The sequence below is a fragment of the Hypomesus nipponensis genome, chromosome 14, assembly GCF_054491055.1.
Source record: "Hypomesus nipponensis isolate SF chromosome 14, ASM5449105v1, whole genome shotgun sequence".
NCBI lineage: Eukaryota > Metazoa > Chordata > Actinopteri > Osmeriformes > Osmeridae > Hypomesus > Hypomesus nipponensis.
In genome coordinates, this window is record NC_140374.1 from 22,868,997 (window position 1) to 22,884,154 (window position 15,158).

The 15,158-nt window shown below is 41.4% G+C and overlaps 2 protein-coding genes across 2 annotated transcripts; one reads left to right on the forward strand and one right to left on the reverse strand.

The window, feature by feature from the left end:
* Positions 1-342: 342 nt before the first annotated feature.
* snx1a (sorting nexin 1a) lies at positions 343-9,824 on the reverse strand. The gene is made up of 15 exons (XM_084671431.1): positions 9,552-9,824; positions 6,918-8,268; positions 6,460-6,596; positions 6,146-6,212; positions 5,867-5,910; positions 5,558-5,699; positions 5,400-5,478; positions 5,122-5,197; positions 4,521-4,634; positions 3,957-4,050; positions 3,532-3,737; positions 3,172-3,315; positions 2,589-2,669; positions 2,379-2,450; positions 343-2,168 (listed from the first exon to the last, which is right to left on the reverse strand). The coding sequence occupies exons 1-15, from the start codon at positions 9,675-9,677 to the stop codon at positions 2,118-2,120; spliced, it is 2,784 nt and encodes a 927-aa protein (XP_084527557.1). The 5' UTR covers positions 9,678-9,824; the 3' UTR covers positions 343-2,117.
* Positions 9,825-9,879: 55 nt separating this feature from the next.
* sv2 (synaptic vesicle glycoprotein 2) lies at positions 9,880-14,991 on the forward strand. Its single transcript, XM_084671434.1, has 13 exons — positions 9,880-10,532; positions 10,938-11,030; positions 11,119-11,280; positions 11,600-11,762; positions 11,931-12,052; positions 12,178-12,341; positions 12,632-12,712; positions 12,813-12,899; positions 13,052-13,140; positions 13,515-13,642; positions 13,964-14,059; positions 14,135-14,294; positions 14,391-14,991. Exons 1-13 carry the CDS (start codon positions 10,436-10,438, stop codon positions 14,572-14,574), a joined length of 1,626 nt encoding a protein of 541 aa, XP_084527560.1. The 5' UTR covers positions 9,880-10,435; the 3' UTR covers positions 14,575-14,991.
* The last annotated feature ends 167 nt before the right edge of the window (positions 14,992-15,158 follow it).

The window sequence follows — 15,158 nt, forward strand, 5'->3', positions numbered from 1 at the left end:
CATGGCCATATATGAGGGAGATGTTCGAAATGGTCAGGGTCATAAAGGATTCCTGTCGAATGCGCTGCATGTCTATAGTGTCCTTTGTATTAATGTATTATTATGATGTGAGGTCCAGTTACCAGCGTGACACTAAAACAGCTAGTAGTAATGGCTACTTTTTACTTAAGTATATGTCAGAGCCCACACTTCTTTACTTTAAAAGTGTAATCAGTACTTCAACTTTTACCAGTCTTTTTAAACACTAGTATCTGTACTTCTACTTGAGTGTAGGATGTGTGTACTCATGCAGGTAACCTCACATTGTCAAGTTCAATAAACACCAGGAGGGACCAAAGAGAGTTGAACTACAAATTATATTTTATTTTAAGCAATATTGGCAGTGTCATTGTGAAAAGTAAAAAAAGATCTGACCTTTGATACAGATCTCTGCTATTTTTTGTTGTGTCTAATCTCCCAATTTGTCAATTTATGAAAACATTGTGATTTTACAGACTGTAACGTTCAATACAATTTCAGTCGTCGGTGAGCCTCTGATTAAATATCTGGAGGTCACTAGACTAGAGTGGTTTCATATCAACTGTGATTTTAGAGTCAGTTCAGTTCACCTAGTGACTGATTGGCTCTCAATAAGGGACATGTTTTGAACCCATCCGTAAGGTACAACTATAAGAAATATATCTATACTAAGTCAACAACCTGTACATGTACAGTACGTTAGAACTCTATATCCATATTTTCTACAAGTTTGCATTCTTTGTGAAATCAGAGAATAATAGTTGTAATCCTTGGCTCTGTGCCTTTGTAGATGGTTGTTTGATCAAATGAGGATCAAATAATGTGTCATTACATTTTGAGTTGTCCATCCGTATTTGGAAAAGTCTGGCTAATCAACAACCACTGACATAGCCAAGTAGGCCAACATCATTAAAAAGAAAAAGCATCACTTGGTAAACCAGGGCTAACAATGTCTGTTACAGATAGAAGACTCCAAAAACAAGTAAAGGGTTGGGCCGCATGGCGATGCAAAGGAAGAATCTAACCCTTTAAAAAGCAAGACAGATATTAGAGAAAAAGAAGCTACAGACTAGAAATGACAACATCCACACAGGACTTTCCTGCTTTCCACCTATTGTGTTTTGAATGCAGTGAAGAGGGTGTGTGTGTTGGAGGTGAGGTATTTTGAACAACCATGGAGTTGTGTTGACAACTATTTTGTTTTTGTAAGTTCTTCCACAACTGCAGTCAAACTGTTCTGAGTGGTGGCTGTGTTAACTGTGGGGCTGTTTAATGTGAAACTTGTTTAGCACTGAACAGTGATATTAATCATATCAAAAACAGTCTGAATTTAACCCAACATGGAACAGCTTGTCTGTTTGTTATGTCTCTCAAATGATGCCGAATGGCTTCAGGCATCAGCACCTACTAAATATATGAAAAGTTCAGACATCTAATGACTCCAGAGTAAGAGTCCTCTCTCCACCCAAGACTTGGAACATGACCAATGCTTGATGCATGGCAACCGTTTTCACACCCTACATATCAACTCAGAAGTGTCTCTTGTAGCACTGTGTTCATGGGGTTGAACCTGCAGATCTTTTTTTAAGGAGTAATTTCAAAATCAGTGCTCCATAAAGAGCTTGATAATTAGATTAGGTCCCACTTGAAACCTCCACACACTGTACATCTGTGTGGAGATGACCTAGATGTAAACAATATGCAGGGCAAATGTGTAAGATCTCTGGATCGAGCAACGCCCTAAACCCAGAGAAAACGGACTTGTGTAATCATTCACTACATTTATAAAGACACATAAACACCTTGCAACCAGACGTATCCACACCCATCGCACAAGAGCTTAATATTTGTTTATCCAATAAGAAAATATATGTGGCAAGTTAAATGAAAAATATACAATTATTAATACAACAGTTAGTGAAGAGTTATATATATATATTTTTTAGGGTGATTAAAAACGTGATTGTAATATAGGGTTTCCCTTTCCAGAACATCCTCAGGTTCTATTCATGGTTTATAGAAGAGAGGTCAACTGTATGAAAAAGGCAACCTCCTGTGTCATTTTAAACTTCCATCTAAAGGTCTGGAAAAAGGCCAAATCATGCAATCGCTTTCGCCTCTGGCAAGAACGCCTCCCAGTACTTTATCAACTAAAACAAAGAAGAAAAAAACATTTTAAGGGTTATATTACATCCTGATGTTCCCAACCTCGGTTGGAGATGTTCACTATATTACATCCATCCTTACAGGGTTTTTTTTTCCTAAAAAATATTGCTGATGTATGCAGTGAATATCTCCAACCGAAGTCAGGATTATTATTACATTTTTAATTTTGTTTATGACAATGACCAGGAAGTCACCTGTTGCTGAGACGTAAGAAGAGACTCCAGATATTTGACAATCAGTCTTTTGAAATCTCTGGCTTTCTCTTTCTGCAAAATAAAAAAAACATGGAAAATGATACATTTGCGATGACTTACTAAAAAGATAAATAAGGACTATTAGTACTTCCTATTTCTTCCACCCAGGCAACAAAGAAATGCAGAAAAATGTAATCGTTGGAGTTGTACCTCAAAGCGGAGGACTTCCTTGCGGACAGTAGCAGACACTCTGTCAAAGTCTCTCTCGTACTGAGTCACCTTGGCTTCCCACTGTATAACACAAGTTGTGAACTCTGAGTTTTCATCTCATGAAAACGTGACGGCCACTTTCTCTCTCCCTTTCTTTCTTACTTTCTCCCCTCCCCCTGTACAGTCCTCATCTGTGTTTTGTCCTATCATCACATGTAGAACATATGCAAAGACTGTAAGTCTTGAGATTTGACCTTGCTGTGTGTGTTTAGATAAGGTTCTGAATCCTGTTCAGGGGTCGTGCTTGTAAATCAAGCTGGAGGAAATACTCTCGACTAATTTCTGGATGACTCAGCAACATTTTCACCTCAGCTACTACTTACTATGCAACAAAGTGGAGTTTATAATGCAGACATGTTTTCCTTTGTTAATCCAGCAAATTGCAGTCGGCTCTGTAATAGTGAATGTCATCTTTATTTCTGTTTGGGTCTTTTCCCATTATAGTGCTTCGTGTCTGGTTTTTGACCTTCGTATAAATCTACTTTCTGACTGACTCAGACCTGGTAGGATATCTGCTTTGTACCTCTGAGATCTCTTCCTTGGCCTGCTGCAGCTTGTCGGGCTTGTTGGCCCACAGGAGTTTGGCTTCAGTCTCACGCTTCTTCTGCAGCATGTTTTGAGCATCCTGCCAGCGTTGCCACACTTTCATACGCTGATCAAAAGATGCCTGTGGGACACAGATGAGACTGCCTGCTAACTGCACTGTAATAAGAAAGCAGTCCTACTTCGCAGGAAGGCAGGAAAACGTTTCTAGATTTGTCTTGTTTTAATCTCTACGGTTACGACATCCGTCACCCTCACCTAAAACAATCCAGCAACATTAGCTTTAAGTGATCAGTAACTGCACACGGACACTGGTGAGCTGTTTGTAGTTTGTCTTTACCCTGACAGAGCCGAGCAGACGGATGTAGTCGGCTAGCATCTCGGCGAAGCCAAACGAGTCGTTGGAGGCCTGATCCTGGTGGAGCTGCTCCATCTTGTCTTCCACCTCAGCCAGCTGAGAGAGGGCGCGGGACAGGGCCGTGTTGTCCTCAGAGCTGCCCAGCATGGCCACGCTCTTGGCAAAGCCAGCCGTGTTCACAGACAGCTCTGTGGCATGAGGACAAGAGAGAAGAGGAACACACGCTCTGCTACTAGCCATGTTCCACTTGGAGTCATCTCCTGTCAGGTGGGCAGACTATAACCCCTTCATCCCCTCAATATGATTGAACTGCCCCCCCCCCACCCTCCCATGACCACACCCCTGCATAGAACACCCCCCTCCTATAGAAATCACAAAAACGTGAATGGAGTTGATGAATGACTAACCTTTCCTGTGGTTAACCAGAGACTCCACCATGACATGAAGCTTCCTCAGCTGCTGGTCCTCAGTCTCCACCTCCTGCAGCTTCTCCTCAAACCACTGCAACCAAGACAGACCAACATCTCAAACCACTGCAACCAAGACAGACCAACATCTCAAACCACTGCAACCAAGACAGACCAACCTCTTAACAGATACACTGTTTTGTTCTTAACAGATATACTGTGTTTTAGTATTTAGGGCAGGGATGATCAGCAATAAGGGCTTTTGTTTGAATTATGCAGTATCACTTATAAAAATATCTTCCTTGTAAATTTACAAAAATGTCCCCGTTCAAACCCTACTCCCATGTAGCCTCATTAATGAATGAGCAAATTAATCACTCGTTTTATGATATCCTATAGCTTATTCCTAAGCAAGCACACCAAATGTGTTTATGTTCAAAGTCCTGGGAGCTCTGAATGATTTTTCACTTCACGTACCAGAACACCTCATGTACCAGTACACCAAATTCAATTAAAACACAATTAGGCTGCATATCACCTTGATCTTTGAAAAGGAGTACTCACAACATCCGATTCGTTCATCTTGATGGTCATCTTACTGACAGCGTCAGTGGCCTTAGAGATCATCTTAAGGAACCCAGCCCCACTCAGAGCTTGGGTGCTCACCGCTCTGGGCAACTTCAACACAAACACAAAACACTTATTATGTCTCTGCTTGTTACTCAACTGATTTTGTAATGTACCAAGAAGAGGCCTGTGAGTACTCATAGTAAAATGTGTTTTATGATGATATTCAGAAATGATTGAATGAGGAAGAAGGACAGGTTCTCTTATATTTTGCCGTAACTGTCAATAGAAATGTGTTCAACTGACAGCCCTAGTTAAGTAAACATAACAGGTTTCAGATCACCTGCTCACCGCTCCCAGTTCTGGGATCACCTAACTCCTATTGGTAGTCTGATAAAGACTTCTACTGACAGGGCCTAACCCTAACCCTACTGACCTAAATACTTCTTTAGTTCGGAGGGACTGAACATATTTCCCCAAAATGATCTCAATGACAATTTAAAATGGACAACACAATTAACACCATCTCACTTTTATGGACCAAGTGATGCAAACCTGTACCCAAACTTGTCTTAGTACGGAAATATGCATCACTTACCTCCTCCCTCTCCAAGAACTCTCTGACATCAGGGTCCTGTAGCAGAGATGGGTGGCAAACTACCCGCTGCAGATACCTGAGAGGTGACCAAATACAAATAAAAAGTTTTCATCTAGATAACCAGTGAAGGACCATTCTTAGTATCCCCACACAAAACATGAATAAAAAAAAACATAAAAAAGGTCCACAATGGCTGTAGTCAAGGTGAAGCTACAGGTTTCCTTATGATGTGGTAAATTTAGAAAAGAAAACTTCAGGGTTTGTTGAGAAGGCCCTACCTCTCCAGAGCCGCTCTCCTCCTCTCCACAAACTCAGCGGATGAAGGGTCCTCTTTCCCCACCTTCACCTTCGTCATGCCTGAAGACACAAGTCAGGACCATCAGAAGACAGACATGTTTCAACTGAGACATCCTACAGAGATGGTTCCCCCCCTCACCCAGGAGGCTCTTCTCTGGAGGGGGGGGCACGATGAAGCCGTTGTGGGCATGCTTCTCAGAGAGCTTCTCATACAGGCCCAGGAAGTCACTGAAGCGCCTGCGCACTGTGAACGTCTTGCTGCGGAACATGGGAAGGGTGGTCTGGAGAGGAAAACAAGAGCTGTGACCTCAAATCCTGGAATATATCTTCAACAAACTAACAGGAAATGTTAAATGGTCGAATTAAACACCCCATCCCTAACACAAATTAATTTCGGTATGAAACAGTATTATCTCATTTCAACACTATTGGAGCCAATAAGGTTTACCTGAGTGGATACTTTGTAGCCCATGTATGCATTCATGCCATCTCCTGTAAAATGACAGAAAATAATTGAAACATGGTTTAAAGATAGGTGTAGATAGACTTTTGTTAATGTGTATATTTCCTTTTCCATGGGATTAATTAAGTACCTACCAACGATTACTACCCTTGGGTACATCCAAAACATTTAGAGATCATTTCAAATATGTTCACCAATTGTATGGCCAAAGCTGCATATTCACCAAGAGAGAGCTCAAAGGCATAGACTACTTATTGATCTTACCCACTTTCTCTGGGTTTGTTATAGAGATATTAATCTCAAATTTGTCTTCACTTTCCTCCTCCTCCATCTGTGAGAAAGAACATAAATGAAAGGCTTGCATATAAAAGTATCTTAATTTACAGGTTTTATTGCATATCCTGTGCACATCTTATGATTTGTATAAAATGTATTTATTTAAGAGCTACTAATACACAAAAGACAACTATAATTCCAAAACCTCAAGATAGAAAAGCTAACAAGATGCCAATCAAACACAGATGATATAAAAACATTCAAGGCAAATACAAATATAAAGGCTCATGATGGTTCTCTACCTCCTCCTGGGCAGTGGTCTGTGCTTTGGACACACTGGCTGTGGCAAAGAGGGAGGGTGCAGACACAGTAGGAGCCACCGTCTCCTTCTGTTTCCTCTCACCTCGAGGGCTGTCCAAAGACAGCTCCACTGTGGCTTCTGAAGAGAGAAAAGATGAACACAATAAAGACAAGGATGCAAGTCCACCCTTTGCCACACACTGCACTTGTGCTATGCTGGAGCTTTATTCTGAATGCACACATAACCTGGAACTTCCCATGTGTGTTGGATTGTTAAAGTACTTGTTTTATATTTGCATGCTTTTCACTTCTCATTATGTAGACGTTGTGTATTGTTATAGCGCACTGTTGTTAATTGATCAGTGGATCATTGATCGAGGACAGACCTCTTCAGCACACTGACGTTGACAGTCTTGTTGTGTTCTACAGATCATAACATCTAACTGGCAAGAGTACCAACCTGCAAATATATCTGTTTCCTCATCAGAATGGACTCCATTGGTCTTGGAATTGGCACTGCTGCTGTTGACAGCACTAACAGAGACCGAGGACAGGCCTTCCTCTGCGAAGAGGTCAGCGGCGTCCTGGGTAAAGCTATCACTCAGAGGCCCACTGATATTACCAGCTTTAGTCTCCACTTTTTTTCTGGGTTCCTCACTTATTGTAACATTTGCTGATTTCCTTGAGGTTCCACCTATTGGTTCATTGAAAAGTTCCTCATCAGGGTCATTAAATAAACTTGTTTTCTGGGGCTTGATTAGGTTCTTCTGTAATGGTTCAGTGAACAGATTGCTTGCTTCATCGTCAAATAAATCACTTGTTGTATTGGAAGTTGGGTGTTTCTTGACAGAGTTTTTTAGTGACAGTTCAGCAAAGAGGTCATCCTCAACCAGATCTCCTGGGGCCTCACTATCTATGTTCATACTCACTTCTGTGATCTCACTGACAGACGGAACCTGAATGTTGTCAGCTAGTGGGTCGTTTTGAGGAGCTGGTCCACTCAATGCCTCAGTGACTGCCTTGTCAATGTCATTTTGTGGTATGTCATCAGTGTCAATTGCTGGTTCACTGTTACCTCTTTGTGGTTTTACTAAACCTTCAATGTTCTCAGACAATTCAGTAACATCACTTTCTGCTTCTGTAAAGTCACTTGGTTCTTTAATTTCATCTTTTTTTACCTCAACACCTGTCTTTTCATCCGGTTTTTTAATCACATCTTCAGACAAGTCAACAATGTCACTTTCTGACTCTATGTCACTTGGTGCTTCAATTTTGTCTTTTGGTACCTCAATAAAATGTGTCTTTTCGTCCGGTTTTTCAATCACATCTTCAGACAAATCAACAATGTCATTTTCTACTTCTGTAATGTCACTTGGTTCTTCAATTTCAGCTTTTGTTACCTCAACAACGCCCGTCTTTTCGTCAGGTTTTTCGATCACATCTTCAGACAAGTCAACAATGTCATTTAATGAATCCGTAATATCACTTGATTCTTCAATTTTGTCTTTTGGCACCTCAATAACATCTGTCTTTTCATCAGCTTTTTCGATCACATCAACAATGTCACTTTCTGATTCAGCACTGTCACTTGGTTCTTCAGTTTCAACTTTCAATAGTCCCCCAGCATCTGTGAGATCACTGATAATGTCATTGGTTGGTGTATTGATGAGAACATTCTCAATTTGGCTGACATGCTCGGGTTTGGCATCACTGAACAAGTCGATAGTTTGGTCTTTTATAGAACTGCTGGGTTGTTTAAAAATGTCACTTTCTGCTGCTGCAGGATCATTTTCAGCATCCAATGGGTTGCTCTGTACATAGAAAAATAAATTATTAAAATCTGGCTGTCAATTAACAGTCAGAAAAATATGAAGTGTGAGCATCTATTGGTACAACATTATAGATATTTTGCAGACAGGTGTATAGACTCACTCTTGGCCTATTTTCTTTCCAAAACATAACTTAAATTAAAAGAAAAGGAGCTACAGAAAAGTATCAGTCACATTCTATCAACTTAGTTATGTTTTCAGTAATGAAAAGTTTGTGTTAAACAATTTCAGATTTCATTTGGAAATGACTATAAAATCTGGCGTCTGAACTTTGACTGTTGATTTTAAGAAAAACATCCTGGTTGTGCTGCAGGTGGCCCCACACTCACATGACCGGAGGCTGAGCCAGCCTTTTCAGCAGCAAAGGACAGGGGTTACTTGGGTATGCTGCAAACTTAAGTACCAACATGAGACTATTTTTAAAATTGAGATTTTGTTGCAAGTTTACACATCACACAGCTCTGCCTTTAACACAGCCAGAACAAGTGAACTAGGAAAGACCAACAGGCTGAAGATACACTGCCTTTGTAAATTGAGTTATTTGGTGTGTAGACTAACGTTTAAATTTTTTCGGGGGAAGGGGGGGCGGTTGTATAAGACAGCAATTTGATGACCCGCAAACTACTCGATTCCATACCTAGCCATAAGTCTCCCCTCCATACAAGCCGAACCCAGCATCATTATTATTATTTTTTGGGATCAGTTAAAGGTCAGCTACCCATATGGCAGGGTAAACAACAGCAGAGCTACGTATCACAAGGCAGTAGCAGCAGCCTAAACAGGACAGGTCAGAGTACGGGACAAGTTAATTTATGAGTGTGTCGCCTAATTTATGGGTTTAATGCTGTTCAGACTTCTTTCTAATGCTGGCTGGTTAGTTCAGCAGGCTAAATTACAGCACACAACAGCAGATAATACGTTGTTGCAGACAAACGACAGAGAAGGTTAGGCTCTTGGCTGCAAGGGCTAGTCAACTTCAGACGTTAGCTACGTACTTGTTACCTAGCTAGTGACTGTGATAGGCTAACCAGCTAGTCGGCTGGTAGAAATGAAATACACTGCATTGGCACGAGCTTAATTTACAGATTTATTAGCTGACTAGCTCTTCACAAGCGGGCCTTGTACTGGTACTACTAGGAAGTGGCTAGCTAGCTAACTTTTCCTGTAGTCTTGGATTGCTCAGACAGTAGCCTACTACTTTCTTACTAATCGTTTTAATAATTTGCTAGCTGGCTAAACATATAATTAGATTCACTAACACTGACCGAGTCAAGAAAAATGTCTTCTCCGTCATCACTGTCTTGGGCACCAACTTCTTCAGTCTCAAGTTCTTGATCCTCGGACTCTGGAAAGGGAGGAGGACTACGCTCTGAACTAGTCGCCATCTTCATACATAGGTTAGCAACCTAGCTATTAGCTGAAACTGACTGTGGTTGCAAGGAGCGAAATGCCAGGTTTCAGCACAGGATAAGGAAGTCAGGTTAGAGGTGCATTCAGAGTCGGGATGAATAATGCATTTCTAGCTAGCTATGAGGGGCCAGTTTTCATCTTCAACACAGCGACAATAACATACTGCAAACGTTACAGGCAATGGCACGGAAATATTTTAGTTAAAACTAGGCTACTAAGACTGTGAATGCACCTGTCGCATTCTGACTAGTCCTACGACAACATTCACGCAAACAATATTTCAATTTCCAATCTATGAGAATACTGCTATGTTAAAAACTCATGTTACTAATATAATTACAACTATTTCACAATTAATGATTATCAATTATATTTGGTAACCAGCTGATGATCAGTATTTGTTTATCTAATCATATATTAATATTAAAGCTCTCCTAGTGCTGTCTTGACGGCAGCTAATCTTACGCATCATACAAAAACTAACACACTCTTGAACATAGCTCCTGATCATGTGGCACAAACGAGGACGTGTTGCTTAATGTGTAATGAACGTAATAATCTAACTATATGATTTATTCAGGCTACTGCTATTCACTTGATTTTGTATGATTGTTATTTACATGTGCATTCTTCCCCGTAAGATCTTAAGGTTTTTCTGGTATGCACAACTAGCTCGACATAGCATAGCTGGCAGACATATCAGACTGCTAGCTATCAAGCTAGCTAGCGTTACGTATTGATGTCTCGTCGCATTCATGGAGAGTCTGGCGATGCAGCTGCACGGGAGCCACTACTCTTAGGCGACTTATATCCATCGAGCCTCGACTCCGACGAAGGTAGCTAACTTGCTAGCTAGTAAAGGTAGTCACGCACACCAGCTAGCTCTAGCTATCCCCCAAAGTCGTATCTGATCATTAGGGCTGCACATACTGCCAGTCACACAACTACACAGTGCTACCTGGGCTGAAATCAATAATTGGTAATTGCTAGAGCAACATTCCAGGGCCAACAACGATGGGCCTTAGTTCATAAGTGACCTTATCTTGTCAGGGTGGTTTGCTTGAAACTTAAAACTGATGTTTATATGTCTCTAAAGATACTTAATTGAATTAAATGCCCAATATTCAGCTATTTCATTAATTTACCATTAATCCTTTAATTCTTGTTGGTAAGATACAAACTAGTTGACTGAAAGTAAAAGTTTTGTTTTGTGTGTGTGTTTTTTTTTTTTTTTATGTTAGGAGAAATTATTTTAGAAAGTAGCGCCAAAGATGCTGCTAATGTGGAGAGTGCACACAGAAAACTTTCATATGAGGAAGCCATCGAGGAAGCAGGTAAAGCAAAAAAAAGTGTTTTTTTAAATCAAATATTCACCGTTGTTTACCCTCCCGAAACGGAATTGTCTCCTTTTCCCTGTCATAGGTTTTGGTTTGTTTCATGGCCTCTTGTTGGTTGTGTGTGGCTGGGCCAACGCCAGTGATGCGGTTGAGATATTATGCGTCTCCTTCCTGTTGCCAACTGCTCGTTGTGACCTGTCGCTCAGCTCCTCAGACATGGGTCTATTGACCTCCAGTATCTTTTTAGGTACAGATCTCTGCACCACCTTGTCCATGTGTTTGGGGTCCACACATTTATTTGTCATTCATTCAGATTAATTGTCCACAGATGCTGGTTTGTAATTTAACTCCATTACAATTTGCACTTGCACAAAGCACTAACCCTTAACTCCAAGCGCAAATCTGACCACCTTGCATGTGAGTGTGGAATAGCTCATCAGCACTAAAAGGAACGACGTTGGAGGTGTTATCCTTTTTAAAATTCCTTACAACAGTGGTACCCTTTAGATTTGAACATCAAAGGCATTGAGATTGTCGGTATTGATGTCTGCTTCTCCCCTTCACAGGAATGATGGTTGGTGGGTATGTGTGGGGTTACCTTGCTGACCAGAGGGGGCGCCAGAGAGTCTTGGTGATCTCTTTGACTGTGAATGGGGTTTTTGGGGCACTGGCTAGTCTGGCCCCATGGTTCTGGCTATTCCTCATTCTGCGGTTCATCAGTGGTGTAGGGTAAATATTTCATTACAGTTGGTGGTTGTCGATCATTAGTGTCAGCTATACTGGGATACTTTTACTCTACAAAACAAAGAGGCAGTCCTTGAGACCAGTAGGTTGCTGATGTATTGCTGGTGTGAATACCAGCTCTGTTTGTGATCCGATGTTTCCCTGTTGTTCCAGGGTGGGAGGTTCCATCCCTGTCATATTCTCCTACTTCTCTGAGTTCCAGCCGCGTTTGAGGAGAGGGGCCATGATCAGTGGACTGGCCACCTTCTGGATGGCAGGAAACATCCTGGCAGCAGGTTAGGGTGGAGACCTTCCCAGCTGGGGTTTTAAACACGTGTACATCTAGCTTACAAATATGTGTACATCTAGCTTACAAACACGTGTACATCTAGCTTACAAACATGTGTGTGTATTCTTCAAGGTCTGGCGTGGCTGGTTATTCCATGGAGCTGGGCACATTTCCCTTTGGGCTCGATGGATTTTCAGAGCTGGAGACTTTTCGTGGTGCTGTGCTCTGTCCCCAGCCTGTCGTCTGCTCTCATCTTCAGGTTGGCCATGCCAGAGAGCCCCAAGTTCCTCATGGAGGTACACCCTGATGCATTGCCGCAGCACAGCTTCCTCAAACTGACTGTTTTTGTCTGTTTCTTTTTCTTTGTCACAGTAACAAACCTTCTTCTAGCAGTACTGATATTGCATTACATTTAATGTTCTCTTTCTTATAAAATTGTAAGGTAGAGGTGACTTTTGAAAACGGCTAAAATGTGCAGCATACCTGTTTAGATGTTTGGATGGAAGTCAAGCTTTGACCCTGGATAAGTGTTAATCTGGTCTGTCTTTGACCCTGGATAAGTGTTAATCTGGTCTGTCTTTCCCAGGCAGGCCAGGAAGCTGAGGCCCTACGAGTCTTTAGGTTCATGTTTGCTCTGAACAATCGACATTGTCCCAAACCCTTCCCAGTGAGTGTATATAAATCCTTGGTTACTACATTCCTTCAGTGTCTGGGTTTAAAATATTGAAATATTTTACATTTCTACCTGTAAAATCTTATATTCACAGATAGCTGGTCTCCAAGTCCCTCCGCCACAGAGGAAGAACAGTGTGGACACTCAGGGACCTGGTCCTCTTTCTAACTTGCTCAAAAAGGTAAGGACACAGCTGCACAGCACACACACACACCCCCTCTGGGTTTAGAAGAAAGGTTAAGTAAGGAGGAATGACAACATTTACTGTTGTAAGACAACTAGATATTTGGATTTTATACAGCTTTCAGGTTGTGTTGTTGTTGCCTGCTGCAGGGCCTGAGTCCAGTTCAGCAGCTGTTTAAAGCCCCACTCAGGGAGAGGAGCACAGTCCTGCTCATCATATTCTACTGCATTTCATTTGGGTGAGTATCAGTAATATCAGTAGTGAGTATCAGTAATATCAGTAGTGAGTATCAGTAATATCAGTAGTGAGTATCAGTAATATCAGTAGTGAGTATCAGTAATATCAGTAGTGAGTATCAGTAATATCAGTAGTGAGTGTCAGTAATATCAGTAGTGAGTATCAGTAATATCATGTCAAACCGTTTAGGACCCCCAGCACCTCTGTCCTGTGATAAGCCAAATTAAAAGAATGAAAAGAATAATACTTCTACTTATCTTGAACTTGTGTTTGCCCAGACGGTCAGTCAAAAAGAGAAGGTTTGGGTAGCTGAGGACTACAAGAACAACAGGGTTATGTCAAGCATGCATTAACACGGTCTTTCCTCTTCTGTAGGTATTATGGTCTGTGGATGTGGTTTCCAGAGTTGTTCAGAAGAATCGAGAATGGAGGTTCTCCTTGTGCCAATGTCTCCCGCTCCCTAACACAGAACAACCACAGCTGCTACCCAGTCCAAACGGCAGGTAGATCATCCAAACAGCAGAACCAGTCAAAACAAAAGGCAGCTAACCCAAACCCTGTCTCAGTTTTGGTCTTGTTGTTGCCTTGCATCTTTTTGCTCTTAACATAATACGTTGATATGTGCTATTTAATCAACAGGGGGTGAATTAAACACACTATTACTTCAGTTGAGGAAAATATATTCAAATATTGACCAATGCAGTGTTTTTGTAATTCAAATATCTGTAATCTAAAAGTGATGGTAGTGGACAAATGTAAGATGATCCACAAACTTTAAATCCATTTGATGTTATTTGTGACAAAGTATTTCTGACTTCTTTCAGTGTACAAGGAGGGATTTATCACTGCAGCATCAAACCTACCAGGGAACATTTTCACCATTCTTATGATGGACACCATTGGAGGAAAGACCTTACTTTGTAGGTTTGTTTTACACAGTTGAATATTAGCAAGTAGAAATGTAGTTAAAATTTGAATGTGTGTGTGTGTTCTAGCCTGCAGTCTCCTGCTCTCCAGCCTTAGTGTGTTTGCCATTTATGAAGTGAAGACCAAAACTCAGAGTCTGCTGATGTCCTTCCTGTTCAGTGGAGTGTCTGTGGTAGCCTGGAATGCCCTGGATGTGGTGGGCACTGAGCTGTACCCCACACACATAAGGTACCAACCTTCTAACCATCAGCCACTGATGTTTTTTACCGTTTGTCTATTAAGTCAAGTCTGATCTTGAGGCTCGAGACATTTCTTTCTTGGCAGGTCTTCTGCTCTTGGCTTCTTCACCGGAGTCGGCAGAGTTGCAGCCATCATGGGTAATGTAGTCTTTGGCCAGCTGGTGGACACCGACTGTGCAGTTCCTGTGTTGCTGGTGTCGGCCCTGCTGCTGGTTGGAGGGATAGCTGCTCTCCGCCTTCCCAGGACCAGGCAAGCAGAGCTCACATAGGAGATGACACCAGAAGGCTGGATGCTAAACTACAGGCTGAACATTTCTGGAATTTCTAAGGAAAAGTAGTGTGTATGTATGAGGAAATTCTTGAGATGTGACACTAAAGGCTTCATAAAGGTATACAGGAGTCATACTCTGGTCATCTGGTGGGTTTTTCATGTGGGTTCTTTCTCCGGCCTCAGTTGTAATTGACCTGATTGAATCAATCCACAGGGTGGATGATTAGAATCAGGTGGTTTCTAACGCACATGTAAAGGATGTTCTGTGGTTCTGCAGGAACAGGGCTTCTCAGCCCTGGTCTAAAGATACCAAGTTAAGTAATGATATCATGACGCACAGTATGAAGCCAAATCACACCACTGGAACTCTGTGAAAAGAGACATTAAGAAAATGTAACTTCCAGACCTTAAATAATTTCTTGCTGAAATATTTTTACATTCGACATTAAATTATGACTACCTCATGCACAGCTGTATACTATATGTACTTTCTGACCAAAGAGGATACAGAACTTGCGTTTGAGTTTTCTTTACATGTTGTTAAGTCAAGACTACACTTAGTTCACAATAACTTTTCAATCA